General features: G+C 39.2%; 2 protein-coding genes across 5 annotated transcripts; both read right to left on the bottom strand.

Moving 5' to 3' along the window:
* Window positions 1-980: 980 nt before the first annotated feature.
* patl2 (PAT1 homolog 2) lies at window positions 981-9,764 on the bottom strand. 2 transcript variants are annotated; one of them, XM_061028795.1, is made up of 19 exons: window positions 9,627-9,764; window positions 8,748-8,901; window positions 7,777-8,069; window positions 7,623-7,685; window positions 7,477-7,530; window positions 7,227-7,391; window positions 6,753-6,827; window positions 6,503-6,651; window positions 4,830-4,904; window positions 4,602-4,725; window positions 4,330-4,447; window positions 3,372-3,478; window positions 3,234-3,287; window positions 3,009-3,151; window positions 2,711-2,867; window positions 2,330-2,470; window positions 2,157-2,254; window positions 1,926-2,066; window positions 981-1,849 (listed from the first exon to the last, which is right to left on the bottom strand). In XM_061028795.1, the coding sequence occupies exons 1-19, from the start codon at window positions 9,648-9,650 to the stop codon at window positions 1,816-1,818; spliced, it is 2,169 nt and encodes a 722-aa protein (XP_060884778.1). In that variant the 5' UTR covers window positions 9,651-9,764; the 3' UTR covers window positions 981-1,815. The 2 variants fall into 2 exon arrangements, with proteins under 2 accessions (XP_060884778.1, XP_060884779.1); XM_061028796.1 differs by having other exon boundaries at window positions 6,503-6,600.
* Window positions 9,765-10,710: 946 nt separating this feature from the next.
* LOC132955276 (transforming growth factor beta-1-induced transcript 1 protein-like) lies at window positions 10,711-20,686 on the bottom strand. 3 transcript variants are annotated; one of them, XM_061028064.1, is made up of 13 exons: window positions 20,412-20,683; window positions 17,496-17,546; window positions 17,288-17,336; window positions 16,985-17,133; window positions 16,784-16,839; window positions 16,238-16,374; window positions 16,064-16,145; window positions 15,403-15,487; window positions 13,889-14,071; window positions 13,547-13,720; window positions 13,350-13,431; window positions 12,615-12,763; window positions 10,711-11,581 (listed from the first exon to the last, which is right to left on the bottom strand). In XM_061028064.1, exons 5-13 carry the CDS (start codon window positions 16,822-16,824, stop codon window positions 11,315-11,317), a joined length of 1,200 nt encoding a protein of 399 aa, XP_060884047.1. In that variant the 5' UTR covers window positions 16,825-16,839; window positions 16,985-17,133; window positions 17,288-17,336; window positions 17,496-17,546; window positions 20,412-20,683; the 3' UTR covers window positions 10,711-11,314. The 3 variants fall into 3 exon arrangements, with proteins under 3 accessions (XP_060884047.1, XP_060884045.1, XP_060884046.1); XM_061028062.1 differs by lacking the exon at window positions 17,288-17,336 and having other exon boundaries at window positions 20,412-20,686; XM_061028063.1 differs by lacking the exons at window positions 17,288-17,336; window positions 17,496-17,546.
* Between the last annotated feature and the right edge of the window lie 453 nt (window positions 20,687-21,139).

Genomic DNA, 21,139 nt, shown 5'->3' with positions numbered 1-21,139 from the left:
CGGCTCTAAACACCTCAGAGATATTTTCTAATGATAGGACTCTCCTAGAGCCAATCAACCTATCATCCAGCACCACTGTTAGGAATCTGGGAGTTCTATTTGATCCAGATATGTCCTTCAACTCCCAGAAAAAAAAAAAAAAGTATTTCAAGGACATTAAAAAAAATATAATTCAATGGACTCCTTCACACAGGCAGAATCTAAGAGAAAATAGTGTAGCACAAAAATCTCTTCTTTTTTTTTTACAGTCGCCGGTCTGTAATTGTTTATGTAAACCTTAGAGCTGCTCAACTCCATTGCTATAATTATCACTGCACCCCATTTCATTGTCATTATAGTGTTTAACTTTAGTATTACACTGATCAGTTGATTAAAATACTTTGTTGTTACTGCTCATACCACACATACTTGAACCATAAAATTAATGACATTGTAGCCATATCATGTCCTGTTGTCAGTTCCTCTTAAGGAATGTCACACACTGACGTTTGCTGCAGAAAAAGCTTATTAGCTTGTTTTAAAGCTTAGCTCTCTTTAGTTATAAACATTGGTTATCTGAGGAAAGTTTTTTTTTTTTTTTTTAACTGATATTAAGTGCAAATATTTTTCCCAGAATACAGAGTCGAATCAAACAATAATGATCTAACTCAGCCTTAGCTGCATAAAAGAAATTGTATAGATCCTTTAGGATTATGGGTAATTATCCCCAGACAGCCCACTGCTGTTAAGTGAATACAACCATACATTGTACCTTCTAAAACCTTGTAGTTAAATTGTAAAAGCCAAAGTTATGACCATTTTTCTAGCACACTTTTGTTTCTTCTTGTGGGATTTTCTTTGTCTCATAAAATAAAGAATGCTCATCAATGTTAGACTTAGAGATCATTGTAAAACAATTTAGAGAGTGACTGCAGTCCCCAGAACTTAAGTCATGCCCTCCAAGGCCAGTGTGTTTGGATGCATCCTCTGCTCACTTGAAGCATTTTTAACAAGTTTTTTTTTTATTTGTCTTGCAAGTGCTCTACAAGGGTGCAATCTAAATTATTCCTGTTTCCAAATGAATACAATAAATAAAAATATGTTTTACAACTGACACATCTATGATGGAAAATTACACCAAATACATCATATTTTGTATCGCTACACGTGTATACACAATGTCTTTTTACAAAAAAAACACAAAATTGCATGGCTTCTGTTGATGGACCACGCCATGACAACTTCCTTAATAATTATCATTATTATTATAATGAACAAATATCTTCAGCTGTACAATCATAAGTAACTATACAATCCTCAGTCTAGTCACCAACATCTGATCAAACACATTCATCTCAGTAAGTGGCACTTCTACGTTACCTAAATGTAACTGGATGTAAACTGTAAACTGTCATCTGGAAATCTAAATGTTCAATTGTTTGACTAAAGCTGAACAAAGTAAATCGTCTTTGTCGGTTTGTTAATGAAATGTTACTAACTCAGTATACAGAAATCTCAAAACACTATGGCAACTCCTGTTTCTCATGATTGTTGTTTTAGAATTATTTGTGTTAATGTGTCCTACTGGAGACCAAAGGGAGGAGAGTAAAAAAAAAAAAAGATTAGACAAAGGAAATAAAAAGGGAAACAGTCAAAGTGTTCGAAACTGTGAAGGGATGAGGGAGGGAGGAAAAATTAAGAATCAAAACAATCAATGAGTAAATCACATTTGTTCTGCCGTATTGAACACTGAGGAGTTTTTGTTAAGGCTCCTTTCATTCACGTGCTCACCACAACCTGGTCATTAGCTTGACATCGAATAAGCTTGTGTCCACTTTAAGATGGGAGAGCCAGGAATCCAGTCGCAGACCTGAATACAGATATTTGGTTGTTATTTTGGTGTCTTCTACTTAAAGAAAATTAACTTCAACTAAAAAGTGACTTACTCCATGTTGCTTTTCAGCTGATGCACGGTGCGTTTGTCCAGGTAACGACAGAAGAGGGTGAGCAGGTTTGAGGGCAGGAGGAGCGGCTCCACCAGTGAACACTGGGACAGCTGTCCTGCCACCTGGAATATTGTTTCAGTCCTAAAATATAACAGCAACACAAGGGTGAAAATCGAATATGGATGCTAAAATATTCTCTCTAGAATGGAATGTTTGGCTTAAAATCCCTACCAGGTCTCAAAGTCACCAATGCTGGGCTCCAGAGGGACACCTGAGGACAGCAGCTTCTCTCCCTGGGACAGGAGGGCGTAAAGTAACGACAGTCCAAACTGAAAAATGGAAAAGAAAATCAGAAAAGTAAAAAAAATAAAAATAAAAGCTATTCTGTGACAGGAAGCACATACCTTGTTCTGACATGCCAGTGTGAGTGACTCGTATGTTGTTAGAGACTCAGAGGCTGTCAGGTCTTTGAGGACCCCAATTAACTGACTGAACGTCAGGCCTCCAATCACATTCCGAAGAGGCGGGTAGAGAACAGGAAGAGCCTAAAAAGAAGACAACAAAGATCAAATAATGTATCTTCCACGGACATGCTCTCCGTTTTTTCTTGCTACATACACAAGATTATATAATCATGAAGCTAAGCCAACTGACTTTAAACTGGAGCTGGCATTTCATTTATGCAGTTTCTTTATTTGCTATAAATATTAAAAAGTACTTTGGAAAAGCAAATAAAAAAAACCTGACCTTTAAACAGTATTGAAAAAAAAAAAAAAAAACACTACCTCTTCCGTATCTCTGCTCATCAGTGTTGGCAGGTTGGAAGTCACAATGTGCAGGATTTTCAGTGCAGTATCATGTTTCAGGAACGGGAGCAGACGAGCAAGAAGCCTTTTTCCTTTTGAGATGGACAGGAAAGGAAGAAACTCCCCTCCTGAATCTCTATATCAAAACATTTGAAAAAATTCAGTGCTCATATGATTTAACCACACAAAAGAATGAGTCCAAACACGTCACCCTTTTCTCTAGGTAATTATAAAAACAACAGGCATCAATTGTTTCAAGTGTCTGGTATGTGCTCACAGAGGATCGTGATGTTGCAGCTGGGAGTAGATGTGCTCCACTTTCCTTTGAGTCTTCTCCATCAACTGTCTTTCCTCTGCTTCGGACAACACTGTGGTTTTTATCCTCTCCGTCTCCTCCACTTCCAGCAGTACTACGAACAACTTCAGGCACGATCAGATTTAACACATGGTTAGAAAAATTAAAGAAATGTCACTGCTTTAAAATATGTTTTCCAGCAGATACCTTTTCTATTTTGCTGAGGACTTCTAACCGCTGCTGCCTGATGTCTTTTTGTTCCTGTAAAGTGGAAATAAGTCTCAGTATCAGGGAGGACAGATTGATGAACCTCTAACAGACCTTGTCTCAAACACTAACCCTTACCTCAAGTGGACCGTGAACTTGGACGGCATGAACAGCACTGATGGCACGTCGAGGAGAGTAACATGTGGACACGGCAACTTGACCCAAAGAGCCTTCAATGTGCACCACTGAAAGAGCAACAGAGATTCACATTCGAAGGAAAACGTGAACTACAAAGAGTTTTCTGCAAGTGTACATAAACATTGCATGATCCCTTTAGACATTTATAACAAACATTGTTTAACTTTAGATACAGAACAAGTGGGGCACATTAAAATGAGAACACCTGGAAAAATTAAAGATCACATTATCCTCCTTTTAAAAAAGTTGAAATACGTCTCAGAGATCCCCAAAACATGTCTATGAAATTTCTTGATAAAAATCCACTCTAATCCTGTATTTTATCATGACTATAAACCCCTCTATTTCAGCCCTGCTCAGAACAGGCTGTTTCTGTGTCTGTAGCTTTAAATGAAAGTGAGCTATGTTTGACCACACCCCTCTGGAAGGGCTTGGGTGGCTCTGGCTTTCTCGCTCCATGCCCTATTGTTTATGGTGAGAAGGCACAACAAACTCCTAGCTGTGGGAGTGTCATCCACCCTGGGGGAGGGGTTAATGCCCTTTGTGATGTCATGAAGAGAACAACTCCAAATAGCCTGTTTGAGCACACATTTTCTGAGAAGTGGAGCAGGCAAAAGACGGAGAGAATGGACTTTTCTCATGATTGGTGGGTTTCTTAGACAACTAGCGACACATTAGTGTTCGAAAACATGGTAAAGTGTATTTTACATATGTGACCGTTAATAAGCAGCTGTTACGAGTGTCTGCAGATTCTCCTTTCAGGGTGCCACTGTATGAAAACTGATGTGTGAAAACTGAGGGAATTAAGTGAGCAAATCGCTCCTGCTGCTCCTCTTGTTAAGCCAACATCAAGGCATAATCCTGAAAAGGTCTTTCAAAAAAATGAAGGAAAACGAACCTGGTGTGTACGAGTCCGTTTTTGTGATGTACGGTGTGGTTAGCTTGAGTGGCTCCCTTTTACTCCTGATGCCCAGCTCTTCCTCTGCCATCTTGGCCTCTATTCTCCGATAGTACTCCTGTGTAAAAGGTTAAAAACACAATCCATGAGTTGCTTAGCCTTTGGTCATGTACTTGTAAAACTGGCTTTTCTGATGATAGAAGCAATAATAAAAAAGAACAAAAGCATTAAAAAAAAAACACACTGATATAACAGGAGCAAATATTTCCTACCTGGTAATAGTAGTCCTCAAGGTATGGATTCTCACTCTGCAGCTGGATCATCTGCAGCCTGGTGATCCACTCCTTCTCTTTGGCTGTCATGATATTACTGTAAGGATCCCAGCCCTCTATTTTCCTAAAGGTAGGTTCATTTTTTTAAATAAACTTTTCTTTAAGAGTTTTCTAAGTGTTTCCTCTTAAATACATTTTTTGTGTGACGAATAGTGACGAAGCACCCACCTTTGGAATAAACGTTGTTTCTGACCGAGTAGTCGTTTATGTTGGGGATGGAGCTGGGTGACAGGTCCAGGTAACCTGTGGGTCATTTCACTTTACATTTCCATTTCATTTATTATACAGGAAAGTTTAAAAGTAACATTAAGTTACAGCTTAGCGGGCCTGACTCAGTTTAAAAAAAATGGTTTCCAGCAGGTTCCTGTTCTGCGGAACATGAAACATAAACCACAGTCATGATACATCAAGACAAACACATTTACAGGACATTAGCATGGGCTAGGCAAATACAGACAAGTAGAAACAAACAGTACAGATACTGCGAACAGTACATGAACAATTAATGAGTGCAGGTGTAAGTGTGGAGAAGGTGTCATTTGTATGTATTTTTGAAATATGAGGTAGATGGTGAAGTTCTAATGTGATGGGGAATGTCATTTTGGTGTATGTGTAAAAGAAGGACTTCCGACCATAGTTGTTTTTGTATGCAGGGACTGGGATGAGTGCCTGTGAGACTGACCTAGTGAGGCGCACTTGTCTCATTATGTGTCGGTAGAAGTGCAGCAAGTGTTGGTGAAGTGCGGTTTTTAATCTGAAAACAGTATGTAATAGCGTGGCTGTGTATGTAATTCTGGAAAGTCAAGGCGTTGGCGCGTGTGAGTGCAGAGCAATGGTGAGACCACTTTGGGAGATTGATCTTATTATACACATAAAGTTTCTGACTCAGCTTAGTAGTTAGTTTAGAGGTGTGTTCATGGTATGCAAGATGTGAATCAAGTAGCACACAAAGATATTTGTAGGTCTTTGTGATGACAAGATGTTGGCTTGCAAAGGTGATGGGATCAGTGAATGTAATACATTTTCTGGGGGAGTGAAAGTACATACACTCAGTTTTCTTTACATTGATAGTCAAATGATTATTTTTCAACCAATCATGTAAGAACTGAAGCACCTTTACCTAAAAAAAGCACCTTTAATAAAATGAAGACCGATACATTCAATTGAAGATTGACATTTCTACTCTTGTCCCAGTTACATATATATATATATAAAAAACAGAGTGCACTGCCTCTTTATCTGGATTACAAAGGGACAACAGTTTCTTTATCGAAACGCAAAGTTACACAAAATGAGGCCATAAAACTAAATACTATCTTTTCTGGAAAAAATGTAATGCTTTCACCTGCCCAGATTTTCTTTATATTAAACTGGTCAAAAACTCAAGAGAAACTTCAGCTCTGTTGTTTTTTTTTTTGTGTCAGTTACTTCTAATTTCAATCATTTGCAGTTTTCTTTTTTGTTGCAGGCTCCTTCCTCACGTCCTATTTGTTTTGCTTTATTATTCTGTTCAGGACTTTTCAAATAGCTTTTACAGCTGGGTCATTAAATTGAGTTTACAGCCTTCTGCTGTTTGGTCCTTTCATGTAGATTATGTTATGGCCTCCACTTCAGCGGAAGCTTTTGTTTCTGGAAGATACCTTAAACTTCAATTTGCTAATGAAATTAATTTTACAGATTGTGTAAATTTGATAACATTCATGTCGATAAAGGTGTATGTATTTAAGAAGAAGGAGCGAAACAGCCAAGTCTTAAATCAACTTGATGGTACTCAGACTTTACTGACAAATGTGTCAGAACACAAATCAAACATTACTCTAATGTTAGAGATGCTCACACACCTGAAATGTTGCACTGAATTGGACGAGGGGCTGTAAAAGGGGGATGGTCTTGGTGAGTTGGCACCGAAGCGAAGTTGCATCATCTTAGGGGGCAAAGACTGAGGAGTTGAGGGGCATGGATGATTTGAAGGCAACATGAAACTTCCTGTCTGATTCAACACAACATAACCTCATGAGTCACAACAGACAGGGAATCATTTGTTAGAAATATATATCAGTCTCAGTAAGGCTTGGATTGTACGTGAGAAACCTGGTTGTAATGTTGCCGCGGGGTTAACGGTTGGCGTGCGAAGCGGGGTGATCCAGGCACCATGGTTTCATGCATCTGCAAGAAAAAGATTTAGTGAGGAATTTTACAACAAAGTTGATGTTAACAGGCATTTTTTGGCAGTACACTTTTTCCACAGTTAAACAAACAAGAAGATTGACAACATCTTCAGGTCTTGGTGACTTGCACCAGTGTTACTGATTCAGCTGTTTGCACTGAAAAAAAAAAGTATGGAACATTATACAAGTTAACCACAAAGCCTTGTAGGCAACAGAAAACCCAAAACAAGCCCTTCTACCCCTGCTAAGCTATACCTGACCAATTACAAGCCCCAGACACTCATTCTTTATTCAAATATCAGGAGGTATTAATCTTCTTTTCCTTGTCTGAAGGAGAAAGCTAAATAGCTAATAGCCTTCACTGATGATTGATTTGCTTGTAAACTCATTTTTCCACCTGATTGTGGTCTCGTAGGCCAAACTGTCTCCTTGAGTATGATCCTCTAGGTTCTCCTCTGCTGCCCCTGAAGGATGAGACAGGATGCGGCAAATCCAAGTAGTTGGCGGTCAGGTGCTGACCTCCTCCTCTGTGACCATCAATCACACACACTATAGCTTGGTCCTAAGCAACACAATAAAATTAGACAACTATTGTTAGAGCAACTCACTTTCATTCATTTATTATAACATGCATTTGTTTTGTGAACCTGAAGTATTGATCCTGAGATTCTTCTAGTCTTTCTGGAGGAGGGCTCAATATACTATAGGAGGGAAAAAATTAAGCAATTCAGCAAAAATTAAAAGCACAAATAAGTAATTGATTTAAAAAAATGTTGTAAAAATTAGAACCTACGTCATCCTCTAAGTTATTATGATACATGGCACTCCCACAGTCCACTATGGCACTGTCCAGACTCTAAAAACCCCCAAAGCAGATCACAATGAAGACAGCACCACATGAGCTGAACCCCATCATTTAAGACAGTCAATTAATTAGTCTTCCATACCTTGAGGCTTGGCCGGCCCTCCACTGTCCTCATCACTGCTGGGTCCTCAAACATCTGTCCCCTGCCCAGCCCACCTCCCATGGGTCCCCGACCTCTGCCAAACCGCCCTCTAAGAGGTCGGGGCATATACTGAGGTCTCTGTTTGGGAGGGGAGGGGGAGCGAGGGGAGGGGGATCTATGGCAGGATGGTGGTTTTGGGTCTGGTGGTGGTGGTGGTGATGATGGTGGTGCAGGCTCTCCAAACTGAAGGAGACCAGTGCTGGGGTCCTCTGTGGCCCCGTGTGCATCAAGGTCTACAAATCAGACACATGTAGAAATATAGTCCGAGGCCAAAAGGTAGCTTTCAACAACAAAAAACATAATTGGGAACAAATATCTTTATCTTTGATCCATTTTATAAGTGACTGAGTTCTTCCTCGGTTCTGTTAAAATGTATATTTAAACATATTTTAAAGTGTATGTGAAGACAATTCAATCTCTACACTGATGGGAATCCATTTAACTTTAAGGATATAATGATAATTAAAACTAAGTCACAGAATTAAATCTAAAAATGAAGCAAACAAGGCCAAAACTTAGGAAATTGACCGAAGCTGGCAGCCTTTTAGCTTAGCACAAAAACAATAAATGTAGTAGCAGGAACAACCTGGGGCCTCCCCTAGTTATGTGACAACTGTCTGCTACATAACCAGTCTGAAAACTATCTAAGAAAAATACAATAATTGAAGGAGCAGGTAAGTGAATGTTTTACCTAAAGATAGATATGCTAATCAAACCATCTCATTGCAAATCTAAGAGTACAATCATTTCTTTTGATCCGCCTCTGGCTAATGAAGACATAAAGTACTTTCCAAAGTGGTTAACCTCTAAAATGTCTAATTTTCTCAACCTTTTTCATTTTTACAGTTTAGAAACAAAGCTCAGCATCAGTACAACCCTAGAACAAGGTAGGAGGAAACACTTTGACACACCCATTCCAAACGTCTCGTCATTGTGGACATTTATGTCCTCATCCTCTTCGGCCATGGCCTGCAGAAGCCCACAGTCCATGTTTGTCCCATCCTCTGTATCGCTCCACTTGTCTCCATTCTCAGGCCACTGGGGCTCACACGCCTTTTCAGCCTCCTGAGTGGATGGAGACAATGTGGATGGAAAAAGAAAGCCTCAACGTATCACGACTAAAAAAAGAAGCCAAGACAAGCTGGGGAGTTTCTATAGTCTGAAAATGATTATTAGACTTATCAATGGAATGTTTTCACAGTCATTTCAACATTATTGTGTTGAGCCCTGCATGAGTCAAGGCATAATTCATTATTGCAATAAATCCCAATACTTCAGTAATCTCACAATACACATTTGCATTTCCTTGCAATAGTTTAGAGTTGCCATGCAACAGCATCAGCTTATTGTAGCGTCAGGCCAGAACACAGTGGTGTAATGGCAATGTATGAGATTTGAATGTGCAACGTTGTAACAAAGACCCTTCCTAACCAGTGTTTTTTTTTTTTTTTATTAAAAGTAAATACAATGACTAAATGTTACACTTGTGAAATGTTTGTTTTCAGATTTTTAACCATTTACATTTAGCTGAAATGACAATATCTGAGGTCTCCAAATAAAATAGTCTACCTTGATAAATGTTTGTGTAGAGATTGGGTACTTTTGATTAAGAATTTATTGACAAAAGAAAATCTTCTTGTACCTGTCGGGTAACTTCTACAATTAAAGAGATAACAACTCAGAGATGCTTTGAGAAGAAATATTGCACACAGAGAATGCTAGCAAGATTTGTGTACCCCATATTGCGGCTGTAGTTTGCTCTAAACAACAACAAAATAACACTGACTTACTTGTTGCTGTTCTGAATCACTCATTGTGTATTTTCGAATTTTTTTATTACTCAAAGCCGACGGGTCACGGTGACTTTCTTCAGAAAGTTACATGCTTTCTCTTGTCAGACAGCAAGGAACGCTCATTAAGTTTTAAATGAAGTCACCTGTCAGAGGCAGATGCGTGGTTACGTCAGCACGCTGCCGTGGCTGTCACCTCGCCTCTCTCGCTCTCTCTCTCTCTCTCTTATTTTTTTTCTTGCAGTAATTTATAAATATGTATAAAGGACTTCAACATTTTAAAGAGATCATTCTAACTTTTTTCTTTCCTTGTGAAAACATGGACCCGTTCAGGATGAAGCCATGATTTTTATAATGAACTCAAACTGGTCGCCTGGGGAAAAACAGTGAGCAAACAGCGACATACAGTGGTGGAAGTTAATTCTAAACACTAATTTGGGTAGCAACTTTTTCTCCTTTTAAGTCTTTCTATTTTTTCTTTATATTTCATTTACAACCAAACACTCAACTTCATCTATAAAATAATTGTTCTTATGTATTTATGCAGTGATACTGGGAAATCAACCAACATAAATTTTATGACAGAATTCAAATTGCTAGAATTTCTCTGAATTAGGTGGAAACTTTCCTTAACTATCCTTAAACTAAATTAAGTTTAAAAATTACTTTGAGAGAAAGATTTGTTGTTTATAAAAATAACTTTTTATTTTGGTTGTGTGGTTTGAATGGATATTTACTGATCAGTTTCAAGACTAACATGAAAGCCTTTACAAATGGGGAATTTTGAACAATCATAATTTCCTTTTTTTTCAAAGCCTATGATGCGTTAAAAAAACCCGTCAAAATCAGAGTACAAAAATGGCATGAAAAATGTGGTTGTAGTCCATAAACGAACCTGACAGGACTTATTTCCCTCATAACTCACCGGTCTTTGACTTCTTGGAAATGTTTAGACTTGAAAGAACTGGTAAAGATACGGCATTTAAGGAAGTCTTCAAAAAAGGACCAAAGACAAAACGAGTTGCTTGATGTTGATGTAACTTTACACTTAATCTCAAGATTATTCCACCCACAAAACAGCAAACAAGTTGTGTTTTCCTTTATTGTGTTCTTTGAAAATGTCTGGCAAATTGCATAGAGCAGACGTGAAAGGGTAAAGTAAAAAAATCTGACATTAAACATATATGACAGCTTAGTTTGTTACACATAAACATACTTAATATAGCAGGCAGCATACAATACATAGATGCAATAGCATTGGCACTTTTACGGTTTGCCATTTAAAGCAAATATATTAAAGGGGATTTAAAGCACAAAAGTTCTTTCCTGAAACAACACATTTTGGTCTTAATATATTGTGTCTTTTCTATCTTTGGTAAAATAACTTTTTTTTCATATTCAATTTGAATCAATACATTATGTAAAGACTTACATACATGACAAAACATTTGGTATCATTTTGTATACGTCTCACTCATGCTATGCAGTCCACTTTTTGTGACACTAACAAAAATATTGGTGTGCATGATACTCTATTTTCAACTTTTTTATTCTTAAATCAAAGAAAGAGACCAGCTCCACCCTCATTCCCGCAGTAAAAAAATAACAAATTGAGAACTCAGAGTCATACAGCGTCTTCTCTTTAGGACCCAGAGAGGGGAGAGGGGTTACAAAGTCCTAATGTGTCCTCAACCAAAGAGTTTGATGAAGCAGGGGTGGCAGTACGGCTTGTTTTCCTGTTCCTTGAAGCAGCCTTTGCTCAGGGGCTTCAGGCAGAAGTGACACACCAGGTGGTGGGGGTGGAATTTGGCCCCCATGGCGGTGACGCAGCGGCCCAGGATCGGCTGCTGGCAGGCCTGACACATGCTGCCGCGGGACTGGTGGTAGTGGGCCTCACACAGCGGCTTACCCTCATGTTCGAAGAAGCTGCCATTGACAAAGGGGCAGTAGCACTCCTGAGGAGCACGAGAGAGACAGAGACACAAAGACGCCATGATTTAAGGAGCTGTAATTAGAAACTTGTCATATGAAATGAAAAGCTTTTATGACATAATCCCCTTTATTTATTTATGGTAGTTTAATGTGAATGCTTTTTTTTTTTTCCAGGCACACCCTGCTCATACTCATACAGTTACAAACATGAAAACACAAACACAGTGTAATCTGTGTCACTGAGCAGATTCACAGTAGCAGCTGATGTTTAACTGCCTTGCTCAAGAAGTCATATGAAAGTAAATTCCAGCTTGTCGTTCTCAGAATTGTCCTGTGACCCATTAGATCTGCTGTAGGATGGATTTGTGACAAAAAACACAAACACATCCAAACTCATTTCTGACAAGCCACCAGCCAAACTCTATTTGTTTTTCTCAAAGGAAATTAAAAAACATTTTTGTATTTTCACTAACTTAACTGTTTCCTGGCTTTAGGTGTGGTGACCTGCAGGTTACTGTGGTGGAGTAGACATTATTTTCAAATTGTAGTAATTGTAGTTTAACCCAATTATTTTCTCCCTGCATGCTAACTTAATCTAAACACATTATACATGTAGTTGTACAATTCAAGGCCTCTTCATAGAAATATATATTTCCTCAATGATCTGTCTGGAACCAATCATCTGCATATCTCATGATATTACAATGTATACTGAAGGATCAATTTAAGTTAGCCTGTTGAGTCCTTCAGGTGACTTCAGGTGGTTGGTACATAAAAAGTAATGACGTTAAAGGCAGGGTAGAAGACTTAGATAGATGTAAAAAAAAAAAAAAAACGTTTCGGGATATTCTTTTAAAAGTATGTTTTTAAATGTTAACTGAGGGAGACAATACAATCAACATGTTGGCAAGACTTTTGTTTGTCTTTTGTCTCCAAACTACTAGACTCTGAATATATAGATCAATTAGAACTGAAAACAGGATTTCAACTCTTGTTTGCCAAATGCAACAAACATTTCCATTGACATGACCCTCAAAGCAGCAGAGAAACACTCACCCTGCACACAAAGCACTGCGGGTGCCAGAGAGAGTTGAGAGCTGAGATGTAGTTTTCCAGAATGGGCTGGCTGCAGCCTTGACAGCGTGAAGCAAACAGAGTCAAGAAGCACTGCTGGCAATACTGCTGGCCCTCACGGTCATGGAAACCTGTACAAGACACAGTCACTGTTTTACACGGTTCAGGAGTCGCTTTAAGAAATGTTATATGAGCTGATGGAGGGAAAAGGACACGGTTTAAACTGTTTTCAAGCCCCCGTGCTCTGTGGAACACGAAAAGTTCAATCTTTTTCAAATTGTTGTTAAAGGTTGAATCGATCTACATTCCTAAAGACTGACGTTTATTTTATATTTTTAAGCTGGTTCTGATTAAATTTGCAGCTTTTATACCAGAGATTCGATTTCTTTGTCTTGGTCTTTGCAGGATAAAACTGCATTTACATTAGAGCATTCGCTCTCCTTTGAAAGCCTCAGAGTTCTTACATAGTTTTGAAGTGAGGGCAAACAGATTTCTATCTCTTACAAATCCTGGGACATACTGTATGCAACTTGCAAATTCTAAATAAACATGAACAGGATTTCACGTTTAAGATTGCTTAATTATTACATGAATTATTAACTGAATTGGTACGTGGGCTCATTTGTGTTAGTTAAGTGATTTTCTGAAGCATGACCCTGACCAAGTTCACGTCTTTGTGTCTAACCGAGACAGGATATAGTTTGCACCGCCCATTACCTTCCTCTCCAAACGCCTGGCTGCACTTCACACAGCAGAAACACTCCGGGTGCCAGTTCTTATCCAAGGCAGTGACCATTTTCTGAAAAAAAAAAGAAAAAGGGAGATCGGGTTAAGTGGGTTCAGTTGTGTTTCAGTAATTTGGGTAAACTTGAGCTCTTCATGTGAAAAACAGCCCACACATCCAAGTCTCTCACATTAAGAATGGGCTTGTTGCACTGCGCACAATGAGGGGAGAACAGGGTGAAGTAGTCTGACTCGCAGTACGGCCGTCCATCCTTTTCAAAGAAGTTGCGACTGCCTAATTCCGTCTCACACTCCGAGCACACAAAATGCTCTGGGTGCCACACCTTCCCAAGAGCCGTGACCACCTGCATGAGGACAAAGTCAACGGTTTATTAAAGAACAGCATCCTTCAAAAATAGTCTCCATCAGCAATAAAGTTAACGGATCCCTAACATTTTTTTTACATTATAGTTGCAAGAAGATAAATATAACTTTTTGTTGCATGTCTATATAGACTTATTCTGATACCTCACCTGTCCGACAACTGGCTTTTGACACGCAGAACAGTTTCCCTTGGACGATGTTTGAACTCCCTGTCGGCTCAGGTCTGACTGAAGCAGCCCCAGCATGCTGTCTAATGAGCCCCCAGAAGAGGGCTGTGGTGGGGTGGCGGGCTGCTGTGGTGATGTCACCGCTGGACTGACAGGTGCAGCTGGCTGTGAGCAGAAAACAGAAGAATGTTGGCCTGTTGCCTTATGTCAAGTTTGTAAGCGCTCTCACATGAGTTTACGAGCACAAATCAGTGCATCTTAACAAAATGAGTTTAGTTTTGGTGGGACAGATTTCTATTGGTCCTGATTCAGGTCAGGCCAATCACAGCAATTGATCTAATTTATGGCTGTTTAAAGTGCTTTTAGGTTTTTTTGTTTTTTTAAAAATAAATAACCAAGATGGCTGCTATTGATGTGGAATCTTCTGAATCCTCTATCATGTCAGTGTTAAACCAATAGGAGGGTAGTTCACGCTAAATACAAATGCTTTGTGCTGACTTGAGATAACCTTTGTTATGAATTGGTGCTATACAAATAAAGATTGATTGAGTGATTAATAATAGTGATCCCAGTATCAATCAAAATAATCCTGAAGAATTTTGCCATTGTCAAGCAGCCCTAGTGTGTAGTGTATGAATATCTAGTAATTTACTGACCATACGATGTTGTTCCACCTAAATTGAATTACAGATCTAGATACCTAGCCTATAGCAGCCAAACTGTATGAAAAAACGTCCCTCTTATTTTGGGTTGCAGCATCTAGAGGTTGCTGGTTGCCCACTGATAACACCACTTGAAATCTAAAATTTACTGAAAGGTTCTAGACGCATTTGACATAAAACTTAAAAAAGTATCAGAATATTATTTTTTAACCTCCTGGTGCTAGAGGGGGTCCCATTGTAGACCAGATATGTCAAATAAAATATAAAAAAAAAACATTAAACCCCATTTCGTAGTAGTCTGGATCAATGTGGTGGCCTGACCTACTACAGCTCCAGCATGGTCAAAAAACAAAATATATCAACATGTTGTTCATTAGAAATTCTCCTTCTGAACCTCTGCTCCCAGAACCTCCCTCATGCTTGTTTATAACCCACAGCTGGACTGCACACTTAAACCAAACACAATGACAGAACCACTTCCTTTGGCTAAATAATCGACATTGGCTGTTGAAAGAGGACTGGGTTTATATTCGGTCCCAAACATAGGTCTATAACTGCTTTAACTTCTAACTTTCTGAAGCTACTTTTGAAGCTGGAAATAAATCTCCACCTATGTCTTTGGGCTGTCTCTGGTATTCTCTGATTTATACAAAGAGGTTTGTGCTGTGGTCAGGCCACACAGTGACAGTGAGATCACCATGAGATCACTGTGGTAGAAACAGCAGACACTAATGGTTGAGAAAGACACTATTGCTGTCACATGTTGAGAAGAAATTAGCATTTACATAACAGGATTTGGAAGGTTCAGTTTAATACTGTTGTGTGGACTCTTACCGTACTCTGGACTCTGAAGTCTGACAGTGAAGCCATCAGTTTGTCCAGTTCCAGGGTGGCTGATGTTGCAGAGGGCTTTGCAGAACTGCAGAGCAAAAAAAACAAAAAAAAAACAACAGATATTTAGTATAGCTGCACTGAGCTCCAAAAATCTTATTATACTAGTTTTTGACCATATTTGGTCTTTCTCAAGGTAAGTGCTTGCTTACTAAGAAAGACAAACAATTAGAAAAAATGTCTGTAATAGAATGTGTGCAAATGTCTGTAATAAAATTTGAGCTTACTTGAAACCCTGCCACAGAACAAAACCAAATTGGACTTCCAGTGAATCCTGGATAGTCAGTAATAAAATTGTTGGGGATAGTTGTAAGTGTGCAGATATATTTCAACAAGCTATCTCTTTAGATATATATATATATATATATATATTTTATTATTATTATTATTTTTTTTTTTTAATACTTTACTCTACTGTGTATATATATATCAGAACCAATTGCACGGTGAGCAAATTAAACCACCCCTCAACCCAAATTACTTGCCGTACATATGTTAGTAGACACTAATATGGACCTGGAACAAGTGTAAAAAATGCCAGTTTTGCAGATCAATACTCCCAGCATATCAATCTTGCAGCACAATCAATAAACAGATTGTGTACCTGGAAGAGGAGGTGGTGGCCTTATCCTTAATCTTGTCCCTGTCATCCTTCTTAGAAGAAGGGAACTGGGCCAGGATCTCATCTAATGATAAAAATAAAAGTCAAATTGAATAAAAGAGTCAACTTTGCATGCAAGAGATACACACATACACACATACACACACAAACAGTAACCTGTGATGTTGAACTGGGTGGCGTTCAGCTCCTGTAACAGATGGTCCAGTTCACTCAATCCTCCTCCCAATAGTGAAGAGGAGGAGAAGGCTGGGGGAGGATCTGTTGTCCGAGGAGAGCGCGGTTTACACACCGTGCTGTGAGACAGACAAGGAAACATCTTTGTCATTAATGATGTGGTTTTCGTCATGGTGGTCACTTTGTCATGAATCACCAGTGACTCTTGAACTTAAGAAATGAGTCATTTTGCAACAAGATATTCCTCGTTTTCCATTGCAGCAGTTTAAAATACCAATTTTCTAATTTTTGACAGAAAGACAAAAAAAACAAACGTACAAGTAAATGTGTAACTTATAGTAGTCATTGATGCAGTTCACAACAAGCTATTTGTTGTTATGTCATTTCAGAAATACAAAAATATGCAATAATAAGAGATTTTCTTTGCAAAGTGTCATTATTCAAAGAAATGTAGAGCCTGGTTGTATCATTCAAGTATCACTCTATGCAGATGATACTTTACTCTATATTACAATCAGGTAGATTTACCTGTATAGTTTGTCTGGATTGGAGTTCTGAGAGGACTTCATTGCAGCAGAAACAGTCTGTAAGACAAAAAATAAAATGACCAGGCTGTTCTGTGACAAATGATATAGCAGCATGGTTTCATGGCGACTGCTTGTAAGATCAAGTCAGAATTCTCAACGAGAACATTAGCCTGAACTCATCCACAGGAGGTGAAGTGTCTACCTGCTGTGGTGTGTAAGCAGGTGGCGGTGGTCGGGTATGGGCGGTGTCCTGGATGGTAGGATCAGAATTTTGAGGGGCTTCCGAGGTCAGCAGGACAGGACACCGAGCTAGGGGAGAGCCGGTGTTCTCGAGATCAGCAAGAAGGGCGTCTAGAAAGAGATGGAGAAGAAACTGAATAAGACTGAGAGACATAATACAACTTATAACAGCATGGATGTGGTGGTGGATGGGAGGTAAGGTTAACATTCCTATTTAGCTTTAGGTTCTTATTAATCAAAAAGAAAATTAAATAGATTTTACTACCCTATATATAGATTACTTGGTGGATGTCCCTGATGGTACGAGTTTGAAGCTTCAAAGACAATAGAAAGAATCACGAGTTAAAAAATGGATTAGGGACCATGCAGTTGTAGAAAGACAGAAGGTGTGAAGTTAAGTCAAGGGGGAATAAGAAAAGTATGTTTTTGCAGATTGACGAACAGTGAAAACACTTGCAGAAACAGTTACGTACCAAACACAACAATACGAGGACTGAGAGGGTAATTAGGTGGCTCAGGCACTCCTAAAGAAAGACAGAGAGCCAATATGTGACCAATACAGGAGTAGCAAAATCAAGACACATCAGACACAACATAGAGGACAAAGAGCGTTCTCAGGCATAATAATCAAGCAGAGTACAGAGCAGTCAGAATTAGTACAAGCCAGAGATGATCCATCATTACAGGGAAGTTATTTAAGCACACAAAGATATCATATCCAAGACATGCCAGTGTGGAAAGAGGAAGCAGAGGAGAAATGTGGCCCCTGATATCTGCTGAAGGGGAAGCTGTCCAGAAAATTGCTCAAGGGTTATGCTTGCAACTGTGTGACGTTATTTAGTGCTGACAAGTCCATGTACGTGCATAACTGGGGTTTGTAAAAAGGGGGCTGAACATGAGTCATTACAAACTCAATACATTGTAGAGGAGAGGTTATGGTTTTGGCCCCTTAATCAATAAGTGGTTTAACCTGGATATAATTTAACACTATTGAAGGGCCAATTAAGATATGTAGTACATATTTTTTGATATGAGTTTTTGGACTACCCTAACCCAAAAAGGAAAAGGATATTCAAAGACCATGCAACAGAGAGTATTAGTTTTAACAACTTGTAATTACTATATCTTTATATTATTTGAACACAGCGTCAAAAGAGTAAACACAGTAATGAAGCTAGGCTATCAATTCATCAAATACTGACACACTTCCAACAACGTGCAGCCTGTGCAATAAGCTTCCATTGTTTATCGAGGACCTTGAGAGCTGCTGAGCCTCTGGTTAGAACCCATTGGTCTACTCTAGATCATTTTAGGAACACAGCCTGGCATGAAACCAGGTAAGGAGGAGGGAATTACCTCACACAAGCCAAATTAGAACACAAATCAGCATCAACCCCAGGACAATGTAGACAGGTTCTACAGTGATGAGGTCAGGAGCACATGGTTTAAGTTAGACCTTTTTTAATAAGGTTCTGTCTCTTGTTAAAAAGCTTTTAACTACAACCGTATGCTAGCAAAAATCCTCACTGTAGGTAGGCCACTTGAGCTAGTCTTACTTTGGTGACTTTGGCTTTGTGAGTTTTGCTTAACTGTACGGGGGAATTCTCTCTGCAAAGCCCATTTAGTAGCTGCTCTAGGTTTTTGATAACAAGATCTTTTTTTTTGGCAGATGTTTAAAAAACGTATGTGCTCTTTTGGGCAATTATGTCCATAAATTTGAGGTTCACAGTTCATTCATGAACACTGTGAGGCCTTTGTCGCTGCTCTTAACTTTCAATCTCATCAAATGATCTGCATTGTCTGAAATTGAAATTCTTTCTTTTTCCAAGCGCTTGAGGGAGTTCTTGTTCACGAGGGTATAAAAACTGAGCATCTAAGTTTCTTCTTGACCTCAGTTCAGCAGTTGTGAAACCCAAATGATCAACTTTGTCACTAAACTTCAATTCTGATGGCCTTAGTAAAATACTATTTAGGATATTTAATCACCATTTAAACTATGAGACATTTTTCATGCTTTTGAACATCTGGAGTGATCAGTTACTTGACACAGTAAAACTCAACACAACCAGTCTACCCTGCCTTGGTTCATCTTTGTGTTTCCCTCTGCCCCAGATGATTCACACTTCTGGTACGACCATGTGGTGAAAATCTTGTGCATATAGGCTACTACTCGCCATCCTCCTCCCTGCTGTGTGTGTCTGTCTCTTACACACACACACACAAACACACACACACTAAACTGCTCATATAAGGAGCTGAATTTCTCTCTATGGGAATTATGACCATATTTAGAGCTGCCTGTCGACTTGTTTGTCTTGGCGAAAGGCTTTTCTAACAAGTGGTCTCTCTCACCGAAAATCCTCTCCAGCTCCAATACATAAACTTACAACAACAGCATAAACTGAGCGTCCGGAACATGACCACTCATCCAGTCCCTGTCCCACACTGTTCCTCTGTTTGAAGTCCAATCCAGATGTGCTTGACTACATCTACCCCTTTTTTTTTCTAGTATAGCTTGAATAACATACATCCCTTTTTTTTCCCATAGTGGACTTCCAGTAAAAAAAAAGTTCCTCAAGATAACAAATGGGCAGCAGAGGCAAAAAGGCCTGTCTATTTTCATTGAACTCTGTGGCTTTTTGAAATAGCAGTGTGGCCCTGGGCTATTTCAGGGCCTCTCTGACATAGTTACAGCCAAACACAAAGAGGCAGCTTCTCATAATGTTGTTCTGAGAAAGACTAGAAATCTCGCTTCTGCGTCTTCATCAAAAGACCAAAGCAAACAATTTGATCACAGCATGCTTTGATGCTTTTTCAACAAGACTGAGACACTTAGTTGAAAATCATGTGGCTTTCCTTTAGACCCCTGACTTGTTCATCATATGTAAAGCTGTCCCCCTTAGATCTAATTCATGAATAATGAATTGAATTTGCCTCACATTATAATGAGGTACCAGTTCTTGTGTTAAGTTGTAGTTTTTTTTGTGTGTGGCTATTTTGCTCAGAAAAGTTAACACAATTCTGTAAATAATGAGTCTCAATGGATGAGAGGACATAGAGTTACTTTGACTGGGAGGTATCACATGATGTCATATGAGAAAAGGCTTTGTGCATGATAGAAGTTGTATTGAAAGATTAACCATTGCTTTTCTGTGCTTCAATTTGTTATTCCAATGGGAGCTAATAAAATTCTATTTCTAGTCTATTACATCCCCAACGTGTCCTTGTGGAAAAGGGAAGCTAATTCTCCTCCCCTGTTACTGCCAGACTGAACTGAGACATTATTTCCTCTGTTTGGGCAAACCACCCCTTCCCAAAGATCTCCAACAGATAGGCTGTCCTAACATGCAGTTACAAGGCTGGAAACGGAGAACAGCTTTATTACTTACCCAAATCTTCCATGATATGATTTCAGCCGAGTGTTTTCCTCTTTGTGTGGTACAATAGGGACGTGGACAGCATTAAAAGTAAGTGATGAACGTGTATTTAAGCAAGAATGGATAAGACAGCCTCGGCGCTATTGTCTGCGTCGGTCCTGAATAACTTCTTGGACACCGTTATCCGCCAAGAGAGGAGGAGGAGGAGGAGGAGGAGGAGGATGAAGACGAGGAGGAGGGCGTCCCGTTTCTTTTTCCTACACGGCTCTCTTCCCGTGTAATGCCTACCAGGACCTCAGACTGAGGGAAGGCGTAGTTAAATAAATGTGGTTACAAACCCCGCATTCCCCGGACACACGACGTCATCCTGGACATTCCGAGTCCATATTTGGGAGAGAACGTTTCGGATTCAGTGGCGCGCGAGAAGCTGCGACGATGAGCTCGGCAGTCGATGACAGAAAACATAACACAGGCTATAATCACTACTGTGTAACATGGGATATTATCTGTAAGGGATGTCCAACGCTTAATCTAGGATCTAAACATAAATGGGCGAGGAGTCTATAAAGGAAAGAGCAAGACAACTAAACATTAGGATGTCAACAGGGGTGGCACTGTAAAGATAACTATCTAGGCCTGTAACCTCAATCCATTGAATTGATTTAATGTTTTTTTATTCATTAAGTCAAAAATATTAATGTAACCCAGCAAGATGGGTTACCTGTTAAACGCAGCCGAAT

This window comes from Labrus mixtus, chromosome 21 (genome assembly GCF_963584025.1).
Source record: "Labrus mixtus chromosome 21, fLabMix1.1, whole genome shotgun sequence".
Taxonomy (NCBI): domain Eukaryota; kingdom Metazoa; phylum Chordata; class Actinopteri; order Labriformes; family Labridae; genus Labrus; species Labrus mixtus.
Note: the sequence above shows the minus strand (reverse complement) of the source record. Positions and strands in the feature narration are given on the sequence as shown.